General features: G+C 34.2%; 2 protein-coding genes across 5 annotated transcripts; both read left to right on the top strand.

The window, feature by feature from the left end:
* Nucleotides 1–1,990: 1,990 nt before the first annotated feature.
* Nucleotides 1,991–13,319, top strand: LOC113397515 (proton-coupled amino acid transporter-like protein pathetic). 2 transcript variants are annotated; one of them, XM_064218329.1, is made up of 9 exons: nucleotides 1,991–2,261; nucleotides 8,015–8,141; nucleotides 8,340–8,490; nucleotides 8,823–8,944; nucleotides 10,288–10,372; nucleotides 10,847–11,091; nucleotides 11,539–11,751; nucleotides 12,181–12,350; nucleotides 12,984–13,319. In XM_064218329.1, the coding sequence occupies exons 2-9, from the start codon at nucleotides 8,089–8,091 to the stop codon at nucleotides 13,220–13,222; spliced, it is 1,278 nt and encodes a 425-aa protein (XP_064074399.1). In that variant the 5' UTR covers nucleotides 1,991–2,261; nucleotides 8,015–8,088; the 3' UTR covers nucleotides 13,223–13,319. The 2 variants fall into 2 exon arrangements, with proteins under 2 accessions (XP_064074399.1, XP_026491689.2); XM_026635904.2 differs by having other exon boundaries at nucleotides 1,993–2,261; nucleotides 8,010–8,141.
* Nucleotides 13,320–15,193: 1,874 nt separating this feature from the next.
* On the top strand, nucleotides 15,194–22,462 carry LOC113397577 (NADH-cytochrome b5 reductase 2). 3 transcript variants are annotated; one of them, XM_026635994.2, is made up of 6 exons: nucleotides 15,194–15,508; nucleotides 16,247–16,466; nucleotides 17,261–17,379; nucleotides 17,755–17,959; nucleotides 21,708–21,902; nucleotides 22,173–22,462. In XM_026635994.2, the coding sequence occupies exons 1-6, from the start codon at nucleotides 15,482–15,484 to the stop codon at nucleotides 22,343–22,345; spliced, it is 939 nt and encodes a 312-aa protein (XP_026491779.1). In that variant the 5' UTR covers nucleotides 15,194–15,481; the 3' UTR covers nucleotides 22,346–22,462. The 3 variants fall into 3 exon arrangements, with proteins under 3 accessions (XP_026491779.1, XP_026491780.1, XP_026491777.1); XM_026635995.2 differs by lacking the exon at nucleotides 15,194–15,508 and adding an exon at nucleotides 15,566–15,710; XM_026635992.2 differs by lacking the exon at nucleotides 15,194–15,508 and adding an exon at nucleotides 15,747–15,991.
* The last annotated feature ends 502 nt before the right edge of the window (nucleotides 22,463–22,964 follow it).

Raw genomic sequence — 22,964 nt, forward strand, 5'->3', positions numbered from 1 at the left:
AGATTTTTTTCATACGCTTGATCGAATGAAAATAAAATTTTATAAAAAGGATAATATAGCCAAGTGATTATTCAAAATCAAAACCAAATAAATCAATACTTTAATGAAGTAGCTCTTAAAATAACATTTAAATAAGTCGTTTACGATGTTAAATTAAAAATAAGGTGAACTGGTTTGGAACATTTATACATTAAGCCGAAAACAAATGTAAGAATCTCAGTTGATAGTCTTTTTTTATTAAAAAAATTACATAATATATGATATATATAAAACGGGAATTTAACAAACAAGAACATACAGAAAGTTCAAAACAATCTTGTTATCAATAAAGCGTTGTTATATGTTTTTAATTTATATGTACCTACATCGTGTTCACGTGTACGCATTGATCGGTGTCCGTAGTCATTCAGAGACGGTTCCCATAATATCAATTATAGTGAGTGATTGAGCCAAGTGCGCAGTATCGTACTGATATATATTATATAATTGGGATCGTAGCCATCAAATTTGGCGTGCCCGCTCAGCAATAAGTGTTCAAAATTTTGGAGGTTCCTTCGAAATCTTGACGTCACGAATCACGTTAAACACGCATCTACATAATACACCGTACAACAGTTATTTAAACTAAATATAAATAGGTACCTAAAGCAAATAGTCTCAATAATACGACAGCCGAAAATGTTCGCATATGATTGAGATTTTAGGCATTAATATAACAGATTTATACAATGATATTAACAATTGAATCAGAAAAAAATTAGGTATATTTCCATAAAAAAAAGAAAACACATACTCGCAACTGCTTGACTACAGCTTCCTCTCCGATCTGAAAAGACTTGGACCTTATCACGCCTTACGATGCGGGCACATGTTGCAGATTTTAATATAATATATTATTCCCCTGCATACATAGAGGTGTCTATATACACGAGCCGAATTATTTTAGACACAAATTGTGCAAGCAAAAAATCTGTGGTGCTTGCCCAGGTTTGAAGCAGCAATTTTTGATTAAGATTCACGTGTCTGACTTGCGTGTAGTCACACATCCCAGACAGCCTAGTGGATGTGTGCTTTGAATGGCTATTGGATGAAAATGCTATGAAAGAAGTATGAAAGAGCGATAATTTATAAACTACCAATGCGCCGTTACTACGACGAGTCCTGCGGCCAATGGGTGTTCGGGAGGCATCGCTTTATATCTATCTATCTTATCGTATGTATCTGTGTATGTAATTGGTAAAAATACGGTGTTGTTGCAGTAACATTTTCTGACTACCAATAAATAAAGCGCATGTAATATAGTATTGTATGTAAGAATATATTATAAGAGACGCTTGAGAGAGGACGGTGACTTACAGACCAATACCAGATCAGTTCTACTTCATCAACTTTACGAAAAAAAATGTATTCGCTTACAAAATTAACAATGTCTTTATATTTGCACATGAATATAAAAAGATGTTAAGTAGAAAGAATAGAAACGCGTCGACACCTCGAGTAATCCTTGAGCCGTTTAACAATGTAATGTGTTTTCGAGTGAAAATTTTCGAGTCGCTCACGTGGGCGAGTGTATTTATAAAGTAGATACTTTATATCCGACGCCCGCTAATTATTGAAACTAAATTTATTTACCAACATTACATTACTTGTTTAATCTCAATTAAAAACTTCTTTAACAATATTAAAGTAAGCTTATCATACCCGCTCGTTTACCCAGCCGTTTGGTTAATATGTATGTAATGTTTAATATTAAATACAAATCTTCTTTAATAACCTAATTTGTACACTATAATATTTGAGTAATCGTCATCAAATAGGTGTACAAATATTTTATTAAAATACAACTAATAATTCACTCAATGTTTCAATTCATAAAATGTTCGCTGACAATTTTGTAAACTATAAATACATGTCGTATTAAAAAAAACAAAAACTGCATTCAAACGAGACAATAACGAGAACGCTATGATTCAGAAATCAACACTAGATCGCATCGATGGGACAGATTGCCAAAAACCGTATCTATAATCAGTGCGTATCATATATTTATAAACATTATTGCAACCTAGACGCTTGCCTGATTCGTGGGACCATTAGAAGCGCCGGCGCGGTGCGCACACTCGGAAACACGTCGTACGCGCGAACGGTTGTAGTAAATAAAACTCACGTAAACAAATAACACTTACCTATATTTGACACACAAACTTGGACAATTTGGCGGATATGGCGAACAGCTACAACATGAAGGAGTTCAGCTCCACGTAAGTACCAACGTTCCAATGTCTCTCGCTGTTCCGTTATTCATAAAATACGAGTACGTCTCTTATATAGAATTATAGCAGCATTTATTTTAAAAGTGATTTTTCTACGATACAGTGAATTAAGATAACACAGATATACTGAGAATAAGAATGTGCTTCATAAAACCGGTTTCCCTGCAGTTTTTTCTCGTACAACTTAGACACAAGGAAATATATCCCCATTTCATGAACCACAAGACTAATTATATAAAAAAAGTACTGGAATCAGCTCAAACACCGGCCTCCTACTCTTCAAAGAGCAGGAGGCCTCAGTCCATCCGTGGGGCAGTCCCAGGCTGTTACTTTACTTTACCTTTAGTGTTAATTTTTTTTCTAAGAACACAAACATCCTTTATTTTATATTACATTTCCTGTGCATAATATATTCAAGAATTATAGAGGATTCTTATATAAGTATTTTAAGGAAAACCTTAAGGTGTTATTTACCAAATCATACTTAATAAAGGAGCATGGTTTTCTTTCGCTATATTTAATAAAGAATTTGAATAAGTTTTGCCTAAGGCTAACCTTAGAAATGCTTTTTCCGGTGGATTAATACGAGATTATGAATCCTCCCTCCCCCGTACACGGCTGGGTAAGCATGTTATGTATTCGATTCGTTATATATCATGGAAGGATTGGATTGTTTTATTTTACACTGCTGAAACCAGAAAGTTAAGATAGTATATAATAATATGAATAAAATAATAGTATAAATATATACAAAGGCTTCCCACGCTCCCATGACGTAATATGACACGTGGACAATCTTCCTGTATACAATTCTGATGTTTTAACTGAAAGTGGACGCAAACAGTTACCTGGCAAATCTTTGAAGCGATATCGGTGGTAGTCACAAAGATAGTCGACCGTGAGAGACGAAATCGTTAAGTAGGTATATACAATGTAAGCATTGTATTGTCTTGTAATACAAATTAAATCATGTACAGATAATTATGGCATTACTCCAAATGAATTGCGTGCGATGTATATTAGAAAAAATATTATGACTTCCTCAATCTAATTATAAAGTCATTGTTTATAAACCTACATGACATACACATATGTTCTGCTTACTTTGATGGTGGTCAGTTTGGCTTTACTTAATATTTATATTTAAAGATAATTTCCTAAACTGATGTATAACCGGGTCTTTGCAGCAAATTCACGTTTGAAACGATTACATCAGTGGCGTAGCATGGGGGGGCGGAGGCTGCTTTCCGCACCGGGCGGCACTTTGCCGGAGGCGGCGCTGCGGAGGTGGCAGTTAGAGAAAAAAAAAGTATTTCTTTCAGTGTTTTTTTCGTCATTTTTTTTGTTGTTACCAAATACGAAATACCCAGGTACCTATGCAGGTTCTATGCATGGGTGATGCAAGCGCAAGCTTTCTCAATGACTATTATTTAGGAAGACTAGAAAAGTTAAATTTTAATCTTTCAGTTGAGGAGTTGAGGTTGTAATGATACTCGTGCGCAAAAGAGGTTAGTGTTATTCAATATAAGTACTCTTTTTACCATGCCCCAAATTTTTTATAATGGATTGCAAAAATAAGTGGTCGGCAAATTTGGAATCCGCACCGGATGCTAGTGACCTATGCTACGCCACTGGATTACATGTACTAGTAACCTGTTGGTAAAGATAAGTACCATAGGAAATTATAATCATGGAGGCGTGTGTGTTCTTGTTAATGTAGTATAATAAGTATCAATTCTGGTTCTCTTCATACCTCGGTAACAAATCTTATATATTTTAATTTTTTTTTTATGCAACCGGATCTCTAGCTCAGTCACAAAATAAATCTTATACATACATAGCTATACAATATATTTAAAACGCGAGATCTTTTTAACAAACCCATGTGCCACCCCACCATGCCGTGCCCCACTATTGCCTAGGCTGAGTTCTCCTCAGGGGAAAAGAGAGCAATCTTAAGCACTACTCTCAAATGCTACTGCACTGCAGCTCGAGGTCATCAGTCATTGCAACGACCTTTAGACATGCTCTATATTTCGAACCAAAGAGTCGGGGTGTGTTACAAGGCCTCCGCAACACTCATCTTCTCCGCCAAACGGAATCGATCTCTTCCCGATCCATCTCCTTCGGGATGTCTGATGCCTGTCTCACAGAGAGCCTATGGCCCACGATCTACCTCTCCGCGTTCGATAAATAATGTCGATGTTCGATGTAACGGTTATGCTACGAAGAATTATAGGCTTGGACACTTGTCTCCAGTCCACACAAACTCAGTGGAGTTCACCTCAGAATATGTTAGGATACCACCGAGACGAAGTTGATAAAATTAATTTATTAATAAAAATTTGTTAATGTATCAGGGACCTAACTAAGAGATTTTGAAAGGCATTGAAATAATATGGATAATAATGCGTAAACATACGCGTTACGTCATACAAATAGAATTTACCGCGCTGTGAACGTAAACATTACTCGTTACAATAAGCTTCTTCACATTAATATAATTGTGGACGGCAGAAATTCTATCTTAAATCCGTAAGAATCCCTATCCGTTATAGATCTCATGAACGAGACAAAGTTTGGAGATTACTGCTCCAGTACCAATTCTACTGTTTTATAATGATTACGATTTGTTCCCGATTTTATTCTGATCCAATTTCGAATGACACAAGGAACCTGTAAGGTTCCTTGTGTCATTAGAATAGAAAAGTTTCGATTCAATTGCGGTAAAGTGATTATTTCTTTGTTGAATTGGTCTCCTCGTTGTATATAGCATGTCAAATCAGTGATGCCCGAATTTGAATGCGTGATCTTTTTTTAAGGTTCATTCGTTCTAACCACTTGGTTATTTTTTAAAATAATAATTTGTGTATATTACAAAATTTATATATTTATAAGTAAATTAAATAATAATAAATATTACTAAATCATATTTTAAGCTTAACGAAAATTTTGAGGTTTTTCTTTACATTCAAACTGCTTTATCACCGGTGTGTTTCTAAAGAAAGACGGCGGAACGTCCCAGTCATAAAATTATCCACATGATAGGCTAAGAATCGCTTGTATAAAAACTTGTATATATCCTGCTCACCTTCAAAGACTCAATCTACACAAAAGATTCGTAACCTCCATTGAACTCTATTTCTAAGTAGGAACCATCTACTTGCATTTTATAAGGCTGATTATAATATATTATACCTAGGATAGCCGTAAAGGTAAAATTAAACATTGTCTACCTATAATCAAATGTCAATATGATATCAAACAAAAGTAATATACCATAAAGTAATAATATGACATAGCACAATACTAATCCTTATAATCTCTTTGAAGAGTCGTTTAATGGCATACAATGGCTTTTATCTTAAAAGTACTTGAGATTTATACATTTTGAAATATATATTTCCCATTATTTACTAAGCATTTATATATATATTCATTTCATTTTGGAAGATATTTTTTCTGTGTTAAGCTGGCTGGACATCTAGAAAAGTAATAATTATACACCTCAAGCTCATTCTGTTATGGTACCCGTTCTGTATAAAATAACCGCTCCTCTAGTTTCTTATAAGTATTTTTAAACTAAACCTACATGCCATGGCATCAGAATGTAGATTCTACTGAAAAAAAAAACGAAGATAACCGCAGTAGTTACTGCTGTCCATTAATTTACGAAGGCATATTGATTATAATCAATTAAATTAAAATTCATCTTGAATGACAATCAACGAATACTCACTGCGTGCATTTTTATCATCTATATAGTTTTTTAACGAGTCATCAGTACGTTTATATATATAATATAAATCACATTTCTGCGATCTGCACAATAAAATATAACATTTTGCCTAATGTTTCAAACACCCAACCGTGCATTGCGGACATCACAGCCGCCTGTATCTAATTTTGAATATTTGTTTTGTTATCAATTTTCATCATCATCGTCTTCCGCTCTAATTTACATTATATAATTATAGAACAAACCTTTAAGTTTGGAATTGAATAATACATGAACACGTGTCCTTGAAATTAGTTATTTTTTGTTTGGGTTAAATTCGACCAAATTTTTGTTCACGTCCTTGACATGGTACCATTCGATTGGTACAATTTCTATAAGGTCCCTTCCCCGTATATCTGGTACTAAAAATGATTATGACTATATTTGAGATTCTCTTATTAATGCATATTACAGATGCCTTTAATATTTTGGCATAAATAAAATACCTAACGTAGTCGACAATGAGATATATAAAATAACAGCGGCTGTTTATTTAAAATATTGTGGTTACATAACCTCAAACAAGCATTATCTCACGGTTAATATACTATTGATGTTTGCATTATGTAAGTCGCTACGTTTGACATACCAGTTTCTTTTTTATAGGTTAGCCGGATTTCACGCGTTTATAACTAAATAGTGTGTGAATTGAAGATTAGCCTCTAGCTTGGCTCGATAAAAAACAGGACTTTTATCCCAGCACAGTTTAAATTAGTTGGTGGTGCCGACCGAGTTGTTATTTATTCTACCGACAATTAGCCATATTTTTGAAGGTGGAAAACCAATGTAATTGCCGGCATGTGGCATAGCATTTTAGTTTATATACGCCAATCACTACCCTTACGCCAACTACAGAGCTGGCGGCACATTACAACTATACCATTGTCTGCGAATTTAATGATTCATGTTTCTTACAATTCCAAAGTCTACTAGAAGTAGTAATCACTAATTTACGGTTAGCTTAATTTTGCGTCTGACTTCCAAAATTTTTTTTTTTTCTGTTTGGACTGGAATAAGTCGGAACCTCAGCTGCAGGAATCGCAATCATCATTGAATAAGACGTTCACGTGGCTTACTATTATACTAAATATACTGATTGAAATCCAAAGTAGGTACCTAACCTTGTTTTTGAAAAATATTTTTATCCTAGAGAAGAAAATAATGTTATTTTCTTCAAGCTATTTTAATATAGTATAATATGTCAACATTATTTTGAATGTATTTTATTTATAAAGGAAAAGTTATCTCGCTTACATTCTGACGACTAATCGTAGTATGAGTCACACTGATCACAGATTCAGCAGGAAATAATCAACCTTTATTCATTCCATTCGAACGTATACGCCATAAGTATATTATGTACAATCAATTGTATATGATCAATACACATATATCATTGATCGAGAAGAGTTAACTGCTGGGTTTTTTTGCTGGTCATTCTCAGTATAATTTACATTCCGACACGGTTAGTTTACCTATATGATTTTTTTTTTTGTAGTATGTAGTTTCAACAAATTTTATTTGGATAGTGATAAAGTCATTTACTTCTGCGGTTTCACTAAAGATCAACACGTTACTCAATATAGACCGTTTATTATCTGTGGTACATTGAGTAAACTTACAACGACAAAAACAAAAATAAGTATTTTTTTAATATATTGCATTGTAAAGATAATATGTGGACGGTGACATTGTGAGACAAGAACCCGCAATTTCATTTCTATTTCGAAACAACTACGCATTATAAATAGTATAGGTTTTACCTAAGCGTTTTGTTAAGATAGTATATATGATTTAATTTGGGAAATACGAAAATTGTTTATAATCAGTCAAGATAAACGTTAACATAAACTTCGATATCGATAATTCGATAATCTCATAACTAGTAACACACTTAAGGATGTAAAATAAATTTATGAGTAACGTTATGTTACATGTTAAGTAATATTATGTCACAGAGCAGTCATCACAGAAAATGGCGTGTTTCCGTCTACAATATCTATAAGCACAATTAACACTAAATGTAAAGAAGATGAAATGGAAAAGGAATACGACCCCTTCCAAAGCAGGGAACTTGAACATCCTAACTCGTAAGTCTTAAAAAATTTATTATCTAATTTATTGAACTTCTCAAATTTAAAAAAGTAGCTTCTGCAGTAGTGACATCAAATTGATTATCACTTTCCAAATTGTTATTAAACAATATGTGTCACAAATGTATACATCTAATTGTATCTGTAATATTATTCTGCTATGTTAATAATCACCGTTTATTCGTTTATTTTCAGAGACGTACGGTCTTTTGCAAATCTTTTAAAATCGTCTCTGGGATCAGGTATCCTTGCGATGCCGGCTGCATTTAAAAACGCTGGAACAATCGTCGGCATATTCGGCACCATTATCTTGGGATACATCTGCACTCACTGCGTATATTTGTTGGTAATTTCACTTTTCTACATCTACTACACTTCTTTGCATTGAGTTATTTACATGTGACATATTATTTAGTATTTAAATTATCTCTCTATTGGTTTTTGTGCTTTTAAATAAAAAAAAATCAGCTTTTTACCGATTCTGTTCGAAAGAATTCATATTCCGATTCGACGGTAGGTTTATATTCTATTTAATCCTGTAAAATGACGATTTTCACTGCTTGTAAGAGCCTACATGAATAAATTATTTTGATATAATAAAGATTCCTAGTGTAGACTAGAGTTGTAATTAACTAGATTTAACTTAATGTAAAAATAATAGTTTTAAGGTTATTCCAGGTTAAGACTTCACAAGATGTGTGTAGAGTATCAAAAGTCCCATCACTCGGTTACGCTGAAACCGTTGAAGCGGTGTTCGCCACCGGCCCACGATCCTTACGGAAATTATCTAGATTTATGAGGTAAGAAAATGTTTTTTTTTTTTTGCAATAAGAAATATACATAGGAAGGATACCGGAGTAGGTACCTAAGCATCATTTATTCTAACATCAAACTACAGTAAACAAAGTAATAAAAACTTTGTTTCGGAATAAAATCTTGTATATATAATACGGATATTTGGCGATTCATTAATGGCGATGAGTAAACGAGAAGTGGTTTATAAACCTACTCCTTAAAGTGCCAGTATCTGTTGACGAAGAGGAAAACGACTTAATATCAGCTGGCTCATCTGATCGTCTATCTTCTTAAAATAGATTTAACTCATCATCATCATCATCATCCTCCTGCCCTTATCCCAATTTTACTTGGTGTCGGCGCAGCATGTCTTCTTCTTCCATACTTCTCTGTCGGACGTCATTTCACAAGTAACATTATTTCTAACCACATCGACTTTCACACAATCCATCCATCGTTTCTTTAACTATTAGCATAATTTTATAAAAACATCAAGTATGTTTTTCATTTTGTTGTTGTTTAAAAATATATAGGCTAGTAAGAAAATTATTAAAAAGTAATTAAACTCAAATAGCTGAGTTATTAGCAAATCGCGTGAAATACATAAATCTAAGGTTTTTTTATAATTTTTTCCAATATATACATGGCTATACATATTGTATCATTCTTCATGCTCTTCAGATTATCAATAGTAGTTGAGGGACTCGAGACGAATACTAGTATTTTAAATATTAATTATTGTTTCTTGTGACGAGAAGAATTTAAAATGATATTTATAGATTGGATTCGATGTCTCCTTGAGAAATGATTCATCGTGAAACAAAAAGTCTTAGCAATCATCAATGCGGTAGAAATTGTGTGTCAATGTCGTATTAATTTAAATTAATAATCGTTTCGGGCTTACAATGTAATATTAAGCCTTAGATTTTTAGGAACTTTATTAGTACATATAAAACTAATATGAACGAACAGTTCTCAATCTTTAATTAATAGAATTTAAAGACAAATTTTTCCTATATGTGAGTAAATGTATTAAAATATTTTATAAATACAATATATAATTATGTATATACACCTGCTGTTTTATATAAAGACTTAACAGTCTGGCACTCAATCCAAAAACTAACTTCGAGTTTAAAATCTGGAATCCTCTACGATCACAAACAGCAAAGATGTCGAATAATATACATACATACACATTTGACAAAAAAATGAAACGAATCGATAAAATGCATTGAAATTGGCTTCCAAAACTAAAATTATTACCAGAAAAACGATAACTGTTACACAATGAAATTAGTAAATGGTTAAAACATCAAATAACATAAATCCCGTAAATATTTTTCAGGATATTTATAGATTGGGCGATGGCACTCACGATTCTTGGCGCCTGCGCAGTGTATGTCATCCTGCTCGTGGAATCCGTGCAGCAGGTATTTTGGACAGCTGTCAACAACTTTATCATATTGTTATTACGATGTCATTTGACTTGTTTCTCGACATATTGAAAAATATTAGCTCAATATTTAAGTTTCATTGCATTATTTGGTCCAAGAACAACTCTTTTATAATTCCACGCTATTGAATATTTTTAAACATTGTTTTTTTTTAGCCGAACTTTTATACTTGAAGATTGCGGGTTCAAACCCAGGCAAGCACCAATTTATTTTAAATTGCTTATTTTTTATTTAAAATTAATCTTCAAACCTTCTCCTCGACGGAAAGGAAACCGAAGCGCAGCAGTAGGCTCCATTTAGAAGGAGTTACTTAATTACACACTACAACTTAAGCGTCACCCAATATGACAAACTGTAGGCGAGTGCTTATCACGTGACGTGTCACACGACACGGATAAAGTGCGAGACAATAACTTTAAACTCACTTAACTAACATGTTTTCTTTTTCAGATCGTCGATCACTTTTATGAAGAAAACAAGCTCAATACGACTTTGTACTGTTTAATGTTTCTGGCTCCGATACTTGTATTTACCCAAATTAAGAATTTGAAGTATATAGCACCATTTTCTGGATTCGCCAATATCTTACTAGTGCTTACGTTCCTCATCTGCTTGTACTATATTTGCAATGAGTTCCCCAGTTTTGAATCAAGGCCGATGGCAGTACCGGTCGGCAGGTTGCCACTATTTATCGGGTAAGGGATTTTTTATCGATATAATCATCGTTCGGTTTCTCTACTTCCACCTTTTCCGACAAGGACAGTTTCAGCACGTTATTTTTCTTGTTCGCTAAGTTAAACTCATGAAAACCCCTGTGGTACTAGCACTATTTTGAACCTATGATACTCGATTAAAATCCCCTTGAGATGATCATCGCTGACAAGGTTCTATATCTAAATACCTTATTTTACTTGTTGTTATCTCTTGGCCACTCAGGCAGGCATATATGACATAACATCTCAGTCCCCAAGTTTGATGGCGTGTTGATGATATGTGGTATGACAAATATTTTTTTACAGTGCCAATGTGCATTGCACAAAGACATGACCAAATACCATGAGGTTGCTGATTGGCCAGTCCGCCTAACAATATGACATTTAAAAATATTTAAAATGATACTGAGTGAGTCTGAATTGTTTCAGTACAGTTATATTCGCAATGGAAGGAATCGGCGTCGTCCTACCCGTGGAGAACACTATGGCTAAGCCGCAACACTTCCTGGGCTGTCCCGGAGTATTGAATATTACGATGACGATCGTAGTCCTTTTATACATGGTCATGGGCATTTTGGGATACTTGAAATACGGTGATGTTGCTGAAGGAAGTATCACATTAAACTTACCCACGGCGGAAATGCAAGTATACTTAAATAATAATAGCATATGTTTACATAGTATCTTCTTATTTAAGCACAAAACTTTACAAATAAGAATATCACCCAAAGACTAATGTACAGCACTAAATTGCTAGTGATTTTTTCCAAACAATCTTTGGTTCCGAACATTGAAAAGTAGTTTGGTCGCCTGCACAACAATACAGCATACACAGCTTATTGTGTATTGTTATCCTGTATGGTGCTATGGTCGATTGTACATTAAGAGTGAAAGACGTGACTCGGACTTTTTACAGCGCCAGTGTCAGTGTGAGGAGCATTTACTACAAGGATGGCAATTTGCGCGTTTACCTTTTTAAAACATAAATAAATAAACATTACACGTATAAATCATATACTCGACTCATAACAATGATTCACCAAATAAAATTGATATTTAACTAATTTTCAGACCAGCGCTGATGGCTAAGGTTTTCATAGTCCTCGCGATTTTCTTCACATATATCCTACAGTTTTACGTTCCGATGGAAATAGTTTGGCGCAACACGAAGGAACGTGTTCCGCGCAAATACCACAACATTGCGCAGTCCATCATGAGAGCTTTCTTCGCGATACTCACTGGTAATCATTACGAGCCTGAACTATATTAATTTAATTATTACCAGCTGTGGCCTCAGCTTTATAAAGGGTGAAGCAATGAACCAGTATAGGTTGAAATTGTCTCTCCTTACCTTACCATGTCCACGCCTTATCCTGGACCACCACACAAATACATGTCTAAATAATGACTCTTTAAAATATTAAAATAAATAAATTTATTTATCTTATATATAAAAATGAATTCTAGAATCCGTTTAAGTTGTTATATTTGTTTTTCACTGGACAAGGTCCATTGCTACACGATTTATAGTATCCATTTTGTTGTAACTCGCCACTAGATAATACTGCAACACAGTTATTTATATAAATGAGGGTTTCATCTTTTTTTAAACCATACGCTATTGCCCATATCGTTGACTTTTTCGTTAAGATTTATACACTTAAATCGTATCATTGCTGAAACACAATTGCTAAAACGTTAAACTAAATTAATATCGCATAAGTGTGCCGCTAGTCTTAGGCATTCCTGCTCAAGAAAGAGTTCCAATGGTTAGATGCATATGTGGAAATGTAATCCGACAGTTGCAAAATATATACAACAGTACACCTTGTATAAAGATTTATTAAATTTATTCATATTGTTTTTATTTTCAGTGATAGCTGCAGCCTCATTACCAAAATTAGAGCAAGTGATCGGTCTAGAGGGAGCTTTCTTCTATTCCTTCCTTGGACTAATCGCTCCTTCTGTAATGGACCTTATCTTCTGCTGGGACAGAGGTTTAGGCAGGTTTAAATATATTCTTATTAAGGACACCATACTTATCATCTTTGGAACGTTTGTCCTCGTGACTGGAGTTATGCAAAGTATCAGAGAAATTATCAGGACTAACTAGTGACGGCGGAAGTGTTTATAATTAACGTAGTGACTTGTAGCGTACTTAATTTATAAAATGTTTGTACATAACTGGACAATAAATAGTTTTTATTACATATTTTGCGTATTCATTTCCTGTATAATATAAACAATTATAAAACGAATGCGTTTGAAAGCTATGTAGGATGTAATGACCAAAATTGCTATACAGTTTACGGATGTGGAAGATATTACTGGGGTAATACTTATAGCGTAACATTAAGATACATTAAACCACTACCACCATTAAAGATCCGAGATATGGACAACAGCAATATGATTTTTTCTTAATTTTATTAAAAAAAAATTATATATTATATTATGATATTTTGCTGCCTGCCTTTGAAGCTGATTCTCAGATTTTTCTTCTATCTATCGACGCCAATCAAACTCAAACTCAAAATATTATAAACGCATAACAGTTAATTATTGATTTTCTTATTGAATAAAAAAATACCGTATGATAAAACCCAATGACTTTTAAATATTTAAGTATTCAATTATTTATTTATTTTTAAATATTTTAAAACATACCTTTAGAAAGAGCATGCAAGGCAGACCTGAATTACTTGATTATAAACGATGCGATAACAAACATATAATATCATCCAGCATGTTGCCATGCTTTTTCAAATTATATTTTGTTATAAAATAGCTGACTAAAACTATTTTTATTTTTATTTTTATTTAGCCATATTCGAGACGAATTTGAGCCCGATTTAGGATGTTGAACCTATTTCGAACCTATTTTAATTACGACACTATTCCTATTATTGGGATAGGTTCCCTTACCGTAGGATATTCGGCCAGAAATTAATTATCGTGGCAGTTGTTTTTAGCACATAGTTTTGTATTGCGTCGAACATATTATATTAATTCAATAGTCTGGTGACATGACAGTAGGGTTTTGAGCATGGCTGAACCTAATACAGTGTGAGGATAAAACTATTGATAGTCATATGCGTCTCAGCTCACAGCCAAAATTATGTGAAAAAAAACTATTTTATTGATTATGTTTAATAATTCCGTTTAATTAAGCTGTAATTTTAGGCATCAAGCGCCATCCATAATGATTTATAAATCTATTCATTAACAAAGGCACGCCCCTCCACGTTAAACGAATCGGTGTTTTAATAAAATAAACTTAACAGATAAAATCTCATATGTATTTTTTGCTGTCTTTACTCATTGTTATATCACGCACGCTCAGACATCATGTTTTAAGCACGAGCGTCACTCACTCATACTAAAGATAAATCATAAATATCATAAATAAGAATCTTAACACTAAACACATTAAATTTATTCCAAATTTTTACCTTTGCTTCTCTGTGCTTTTTAAATACGAATCAATTCAACAGCTAAAAAGACTCTTTTCGACTCTTACTATTAGATGAAATGAATATATTCAGTTGCAAAATTTGACATAAATAATATGCGAAATAAAAACATGAAATTAATCATCAACATGTTCCATAATACAATATGTAAATTAATATATTGAAAAATAATAAGTCATCTACATTCCTTTTATTTATTAAATATATCTAGTATTAATTTACGTAATTTAAAACACAAGTTCTCATTCATAAATTCGATTAATTAAAAAATAATAACGCGGTTCTTATTCTCGTTATAGATATTATAAAGCCAATGTGATAAAATCATAAAACTATAATTTGTCTAACCTTGATGATGGCTGTATTGTATTATACGATTGTCTCCTCTAAATTGTAATAATAAAAAAAAATTTAAAAAAAATAGTTGACGACGTTGACGTGTGTAATTGTGTATGCCGCGTATTTTCAAAATGTTGTTTGTAAAGTTGTTTTAATTAAAAACACATGCTATTACAATAAATACAATTTCAATAATACCCATTTTGTATCTTTTAATTGTAAAATATAACAGCAACTAATAAAGTATATTATAAGGAGTAGAAAAACGGGACTTCAAAAATAAATTTATCTACCTATAGCTCTGTATCGTAATATTCTATTCTGAGAACGATTGTAGCTTTTTCTCATTTCAGAAAGATCATCTCTTCCAACACAGTACCTATTCATTATAGACGCCAATTCTAAAAAAATACACTCAGTAATCTTATGCAATAACAAACGCGTAAAATATGTAAGTTTTTCCGTATGTTTGCACGACTTCAACCAGAACCTGTTATAGTTTAGAATTTAATATTCCAAAACAGTTTATTATAAAAATACTATAAATAAATAAAGTAAATATGGGTGATAGAGTGAATCCAAAAATCGTAAGTTGTTTTCTGATATTACCTTCTAACATTTGAGGTTATATTATAGCTAGTATGATTATAGTTTGACTACTGCTATATAAAACGATTCTTTATCCTTATCTTTTTATTTTCGTATCTGATAAACTAAGTATTTACTAAAGTATGCCTCTTAATATTTTATTTTTCAATAGTTACTATTTGAATCAACAAAATGAGTTTGGTTAGTTGAGATCATTTTTTATATTTTACACTGCAATTGTATCGTGTTTTATTTAAGTAACACATTTTGACGTAACGTGAGACCTCTATTAGCTTGTACTCGTAAAGATAACTAAGTTCAAGGAGCAATTTAATTTCCACACAGTGTAAATGCTTAGTAGCATAATTTACGATTCAATTTATGTATCTAACTCACCCGTGTACTGACTTGTTTTTTGATTGTATTTTAAAAACATGAATAACTTAGAAGCAGCAGTTTCACAATCCTTCGAGAAAATACCAGTATGTAATTGTGTATATGTTTAGGGGTGGAAAAAAGTTTGTGATGGTGCTTACTTAGTGTAAAACATAATATACGTTAAGAATCGGTATATTATGTATTGTGATATAGGAGTGTCGTAATATTTTGTTAAATTGCATCAGTTCAGTGTATTACATTAGATATTACAGAGTCAACTGCTTATTCAAATATATAATCAGTATCCCTTAATGTATTGAGCAGCTTAGACACACTTAAGTATAACATTTAACTTTCAGGTATTTCCAATAATTGTTGGAGTCGGTTCTGTTGTTGTAATAGCAACAGTTGTAGCTCATTGTGTTTGGGGTAAAAAGTCCAAGCCCACTAAAAGTAAAAAACTTGTGGCTCTAGTGGACCCTAATGTCAAATATCCATTACCTCTTATTGAACGGGAAGTGATCAGTCATGACACAAGACGGTTTCGGTTTGGACTACCTACTCCAGAACATGTTCTCGGCAAGTATTTTGTGTTTAATACATAATTTCTTAAATCAGTTTTCCTTGTTTTATAAAAATTACTAATAACTATGATGTGAGATTTTTAGATAGATTATTTTTCTGTTAATAAACCAAGAGACTTAATCAGGTGAAGCATTCAATTACATAAATGAGTGTGTGTAAGTGACATGTACATTAGCCTATCTTTGATAACTTTGCATGTTAAAAATATATTTGTGTGACTTATTTAGAGAACTGATCTGACATAAGTCTTGAAAGCTAATCTTGTCACTGATAAATGATAATCAGTGATATTTCTGCCAAACAAATTGTATATATAGTTAATTTTACATTTTTCCTTATCACTGAAAACTTATGAAAGTATCGCTGTTAATAAAAATTATAAATGGTTTTATTATATACATAATTTGAATGCCAAATGGTACTTTGGTCTTTAACTTAAAGGAAGTCATCCCATTGAGTGTGGTAGTATTTGGGGTGGAAAACTTTCAGACTTGCAAGTTGTTTTATTAAATAACTTGTTTTTGTTTGTTTCACCAATATAGTAAAGTATAACACCCTGTAAAAATCTTGCTGCTGAGGTAAGACCTCCTCCTTTTTGAGGAAAAGATTTGGAGATTAATCCACTAAGCGGCTCCAAGGCAGTTTGTTATATGGTAAATTTTCAACGACCACATGCATACAATATTTTTATATACTGCAACTACATTTCTTCAAAGTATGTGATGTGCATAAGTAACGTTCTATCTGGTTCTATTCAATTGTATTTCAACTCGCTATCTTTATTGCAGGATTACCGATAGGCCAACACATTCATTTGTCAGTTAAGATAGAAGATGACCTCATTATCAGAGCATACACTCCAGTATCCAGCGATGAAGAGAAAGGTTATGTTGATCTGGTTGTCAAGGTAAATATCATATCGATTGCTCTTAACATATTCAATCAATAATTACATTTTCCTTTTTAATATTATAAAATGTTTCATTATCTAATGTAAAAAGTAGAATAACAAGTGTGCAAGTGATTAAATTAGTTTGAGTAATTCAGTAAGTTTAGCATTCCTTGCTAAATTTGCATAACATATTTAAATTGGACCGGAGCATTGGAAACAAAGAAAAAAAATCAATTATTGAATGTGATTCTATATAAATGTATTATGTATTATTCAATATATATCTAGTTAAATAGCTTAATAGAAGTGACATATATTTTGTTTTTTAAAAGACCCTTTCAATCTGTCAGTAGCTGTAGGACATGTTATGCAGAGATCATCTCGTTCCAGGTTTACTTCAAAAATGTTCACCCCAAGTTCCCGGATGGCGGTAAAATGTCTCAGCATCTGGAGAACATGAAGCTCGGAGACACGATAGATGTGAGGGGGCCGTCGGGCCGCCTGCAGTACGCGGGAAACGGAGCCTTCTTGATAAAGAAACTGAGGAAAGATCCGCCCGTCAAAGTTGTCACGAAGAAATTAAACATGATTGCAGGTATGTTCTGTCTGGAAGCTCTCTGAGGACTTCACTATTGAAGGAACGCATTATCTTTCGAGCTTCAAACACATAATGTTTCAAATACTATTTAGAATTATTAAGAAATGCTAATCTTATGGTAAAACCTTGGGTCCTACCCACTCATCAGATATGCTCGGTGTTATGGTATTCCGACTCGAAGGGGGAGTGAGCCGGTGTAACTTTTTCAAGGTTGTTGACGCATTTTCCATTTAAGGAGTGGTTGATGTTTCTTACGTCCGATGGAATATTAGATAGAACACCTCGATAAATTACAAAAATAAAATATCTTTAATTTCATGTTAACAAAAAAGAATTAGGAGGTGCCTAATGTAATAATTGTTATGGTATATCATTATGTCTAGTGAAAGTACCGCCTGGAGCCGTACCGGATAGCAGCCCTCAGTCAGTACGGACCCTCAGCCTGGCGAAACGTTCGTTCGAGTCAACCGTGTCAACTTTGTCCTATCTAGTGTTGACTCGTACCCGTGATCGTACGGCGATCAGGTTCCGAATGTTACATTATTTCAAAATGTATATGAAACCATACCGACGGCATTTTTCGCCGAACGGCGGCGAAATTATACCGCGCGCGGAGCGCGTTCGCGTCCGAAGCGCCGCGGGCGCGGGCTCAGTAGGTAACACCGCGGCCTCGGGACGGCGGCTGCTGCTCTGCCCTTTTACTGGGATCTCGGCTTGTTAGCGCTTAGCTCTTTCCGATTTACGATATAATGTCAACTATATTATAATATACCATAGAATATAACATACCGTACCGTAAGATACCTAGTCATAGTTTATCTTTATCGATATGAGTTGAATTAAATTAAAGTAATGTTACTTTAATTACAGTCACGAATTTCGCGCGTCACTGGACCGCTTCGTTCGATTGCGCGTTGATAATTATTTAAAATATCTTGAATTCACGCTCCAAATACCTGAACCAGAGGACTGAGTTGTTTAATTATTTTCCTCGTTTCCTGGATACGGTAAACTATTTGCCAAAAACGTGGAAATTGTAACGCTGCGTACTGACTACTCGCAATCTGAATCCTTCCTAAAACAGCTGACGTTCCATTTCAATCAAATTTGAAGATTTTGCATGGAAAAAGCACGTAGAACTTTCTCCCAAATCCTCATACCAACACCATTGTTTTTCTTGATTTATGAATATTGATATTTCGATACCTTTAACAGAATGTAATATAAACAATACTACTGAAGGATATTCGTGAAAGAGTACTCAGTAGTTCCAGAGACGACACCTAACGTCCATATTCCTAATGCCCTTAAATATTAATTTCATCACTAGCAACCATTTAGCTCCCAGGTCGTGATATCGTGGTGACAAACGTTAAGCGTTAGATATTTCCTGGGATCCTCTTGCTGTTATTAATCCCGTGTTCATGTCTGGCTGGCAAAAGTTAAAAGCGTGTTCGTTGTATGTATGTACGTCACAGTTACTAGAATAATCTTTTATATTTCGACCGATTATCGAATTTCACGCAATCAAACCCACCGCCTAGATATTAATTAAAGATAATTTAATCGTTGTCGTATATATGCGTATTATGTATCTCGATATTCAATTATATAATAACTATATATCTAATTAGTAATATTTTTTAATCAAATTCCTCCGATAACTTAGTACCTCATAACATACATTATCGTAAAATGATAAATAATTATCACGTAACTCTAGGTCGAAGGTGTTTGAATAGTTACTGTGCGGTTCCTATTAATAGTTAACGAATATTTTTGTACATTTAGTGCACTTCTATATAATTTGGTTCCGGTATCGTACGGACTCGGACACGATCGAATACACCCTCTTTTTTCTTGCATCGATTCTATAGCATCCGGCACATCCGGTTCCGATTTTCTAGCCCGTTGTTAGCAGTAGTGTAGCGACTATCCGAATATCAGAACTTGCTGAAATGCTTTAGTATGAAACGAAAATAAAGGCGAACAAAAAATGGACGAATGCGTACCAGTTCATCCGGACGGACGCGGATGTCGGGCCGACCACTCGACGTACGCTGCAATCATAGAACAGGTTTTTTAAACTGAAACTGCTGCGGTTGTCTTGTGAAGCTGTCGTATATCCTCGCCATATGGCGGCATTGTCGTTGTCATCCAAGCGTACTCACGTCACGTGCAAACAGCGTTATCTGTATAACTGGCCTGCCGTTGCCTTTGTGCAAGTTCACAGAGCTCGCCTGTCTTCTGCCTGACTTGTTTTATACAAGCAAACCTTGTTGGTTCTACACATTATACAATGATTTTTTATTAAAAACGCCTAGATTTTTTCGATATTTTCGATAATGTTATGTTCTAGCGATCTCGTAACGCTCGATTCTCTGTAATGATACTATCGGTCGGTCTCGTGATTACAAAGAACTATATGAAATGTTACACAACGAGGGCAACATTATTTTAAATACATTCATTATCCCCATCGGGAAGCACCTCAACCCCATGAGATAGTAGGATGCCGACGTACCAGTAAAAACCTAAGGATTTGCTTTATATGGGCTGTCGAAGTTCAACACCTTAAAATTCTAGCAAATCATTTGTCCTATATTGTCATTACATAGTTTAAAACAAATTCACTTGCCGCTGCATGTGACTGTGTAAGCTTAGATCTTTAAAATTACACAACAGATTTAGATGCGTTATTTTCTAATAGATAGATTGATTCAAGAGGAAGGTTTATTTGTATAATACATGCACAATATAGTAGAGAAACACTGATCATTTTAGAGGTTTCTAAAGTGATGTCGTAAATAAACACATTTTTTTGCGCTTACATCGTAAACGCTGGCTGAATCCTACGGTATAGATCAAAATAATGTACTAGAGTATTTATTATACACTTTAAAAACGGTCTTAAAAAAAGTCCGCGATGGTATATGTCTATCTCTTAGGGATAAAACACAAGTATTTTTTATCCTTTACTTTTTACGAGAAATGACGGCTTATTTTCCAAGCGATTTTAAGCAATACAGCATTAATCCTTATCCAATTGAGTACCTAAAATACATTGTGCATTTAATATAGATCAATATGCCCCTGTACAGTACGTAATTTAAATTAATATTTTCGAAGATATTACAGATTTAAAACGCAGGGACACAGCGGTTTCTTGTCTAATGATAAAAAAGCGTTGTAAGACATTCTGTAGCATATTTAGTATCAACATTGCACCCGTGCGAAGCCGGGGCGGATCGCTAGTTATCTAATAAATAGATAATACCAAGCGACTGGTGATGACGTCATTTCTCTTAACTTCGTAAGAAACCTTCAAAAGGATTTTTATTTATTTATTTATTGGAAAAGTTACACCATCAACATATCACTAAGCACTTAAAATTAATATCTGTTGGGTAACATACAAAATGATACGTCATTAAAGGTGTAAACAACATAACGTAACAAGGATATGTGTTACGAGTTTACTTTGAGCTTCAAAATGATGCAATCTAACAAAGTTTCGAAATATTTGAACGGCTATCTGCGTTGCATACCGTAGCTGCTCGTTCAGTCACTCGTAATTGTATTACTTATTAATAGACGTTACAGCCAAGGTGAACGTTCCACCGGCACAGCAATGAGATAAATAAAGCTCAGTGATTAACCCATTAGGCAACACTAGACTAGTTCTAAATAAACGCGCGTCAGGTGTTAACGGCCTTCGTTAACGGAGCGGCGCGGATGTTCGCAGGTGGGACGGGCATCACGCCGATGCTGCAGCTCGTGCGACACATCTGCTCCGATGCGAACGATCGCACCGAAATGAGACTCCTATTCGCGAACCAGACCGAGCAGGACATCCTGCTCAGAGACGAGCTGGAGAAGTATCAGAAGGAACACCCCGAGCAGTTCAAGCTCTGGTACACGGTCGACAGGGCCGACGGAGGTAACGCGCTGCGATACTCTCGTGACGTCATCGTGTGGGCGGGTCTAGTTTAGTTTAGTTGATGCACAAACACGAACCGGCCGTCGCCTGTCGCGAGGACAGCGAGACCACTGTGACGTCACGTTTGTATTTAATTTGATGAAAACATTTTCGATGATTAATTTGATTCGAAAGAGATTTATAGGAGTTTAGAGATTTAAAAATGTTTTATAAATAATATAAATTAAAAACAGTAACAATAAGTATTTATAATAATATTCAAATGTCCAGGTTGGAAGTACAGCACTGGCTTCATCAACGATGACATGATCGGGAGCCACCTGTTCCCCCCCGGCGATGACGTCATCGTGCTGATGTGCGGGCCTCCCCCCATGATCAACTTTGCGTGTGTCCCCGCCCTGGAGAAGCTCGGCTACGCGGAGAACCTTCGCTTTGCGTACTAGTTGTCGGACTATTTCTAATTTGTTGCACAATAAATACGTTCAAGTGCCTTCTATTGATCGATCGATATAGAGGCTACAAGGGAGGTAGTTTTTAAGCAATAAATGTTGTGTAACTTTCTTGAAAACAAGTGTTTTACTGAAAACCCATCTCGCCATCGTCACCGACGAGAGTCTTCAATTCAGCCGGCACTTTGCCCAGAGAACTTCATAAAATAATTATTTGTTTCCATTCGGTTGTAATTAAACGGAACTTATTTAAATATGTTCATTTTCTAAAAAATCGCTGAATGAAACAAAATATTCCTTGGATCGCAGCACGAACCACGAGTAGGCTTGCCTAAGTCGAAATACATAAATCGTTTTGGATCAACTTCATATTATTTTCACAAGCCCACTCGATAAAAGTTATTTGGATTATATTTTTGGTAGCCAAACGAATCCGCACAATGCTCGACATGTCGCGCAATGTTTAGCCAACTCGATATAATAATAAAATAATATCAGAAGCTAATATTAGCTATCGATTATATTAATTTATCCAAACACCAAAACGAGTATAGCATCGCTGATGTTTTATCGAGATCATCTCATGACGAAGAAAAAACTTCAGTTAATATGA

The sequence above is a fragment of the Vanessa tameamea genome, chromosome 3 (assembly GCF_037043105.1).
Source record: "Vanessa tameamea isolate UH-Manoa-2023 chromosome 3, ilVanTame1 primary haplotype, whole genome shotgun sequence".
In the NCBI taxonomy this organism is placed as follows: Eukaryota; Metazoa; Arthropoda; class Insecta; order Lepidoptera; family Nymphalidae; genus Vanessa; species Vanessa tameamea.

What these genes read in the sequence shown, in the direction of transcription:
- LOC113397515 (XM_026635904.2), top strand. Translation starts at nt 2,224, where the DNA reads ATGGCGAACAGCTACAACATGAAGGAGTTCAGCTCCAC. An exon ending in GAACTTGAACATCCTAACTC is followed by an intron (nt 8,142 to 8,339) that starts GTAAGTCTTAAA and finishes GTTTATTTTCAG; the next exon opens with AGACGTACGGTCTTTTGCAA. An exon ending in CTCACTGCGTATATTTGTTG is followed by an intron (nt 8,491 to 8,822) that starts GTAATTTCACTT and finishes AGGTTATTCCAG; the next exon opens with GTTAAGACTTCACAAGATGT.
- LOC113397577 (XM_026635992.2), top strand. Translation starts at nt 15,944, where the DNA reads ATGAATAACTTAGAAGCAGCAGTTTCACAATCCTTCGAGAAAATACCA. An exon ending in AATCCTTCGAGAAAATACCA is followed by an intron (nt 15,992 to 16,246) that starts GTATGTAATTGT and finishes TTTAACTTTCAG; the next exon opens with GTATTTCCAATAATTGTTGG. An exon ending in GAAATTAAACATGATTGCAG is followed by an intron (nt 17,960 to 21,707) that starts GTATGTTCTGTC and finishes GGATGTTCGCAG; the next exon opens with GTGGGACGGGCATCACGCCG.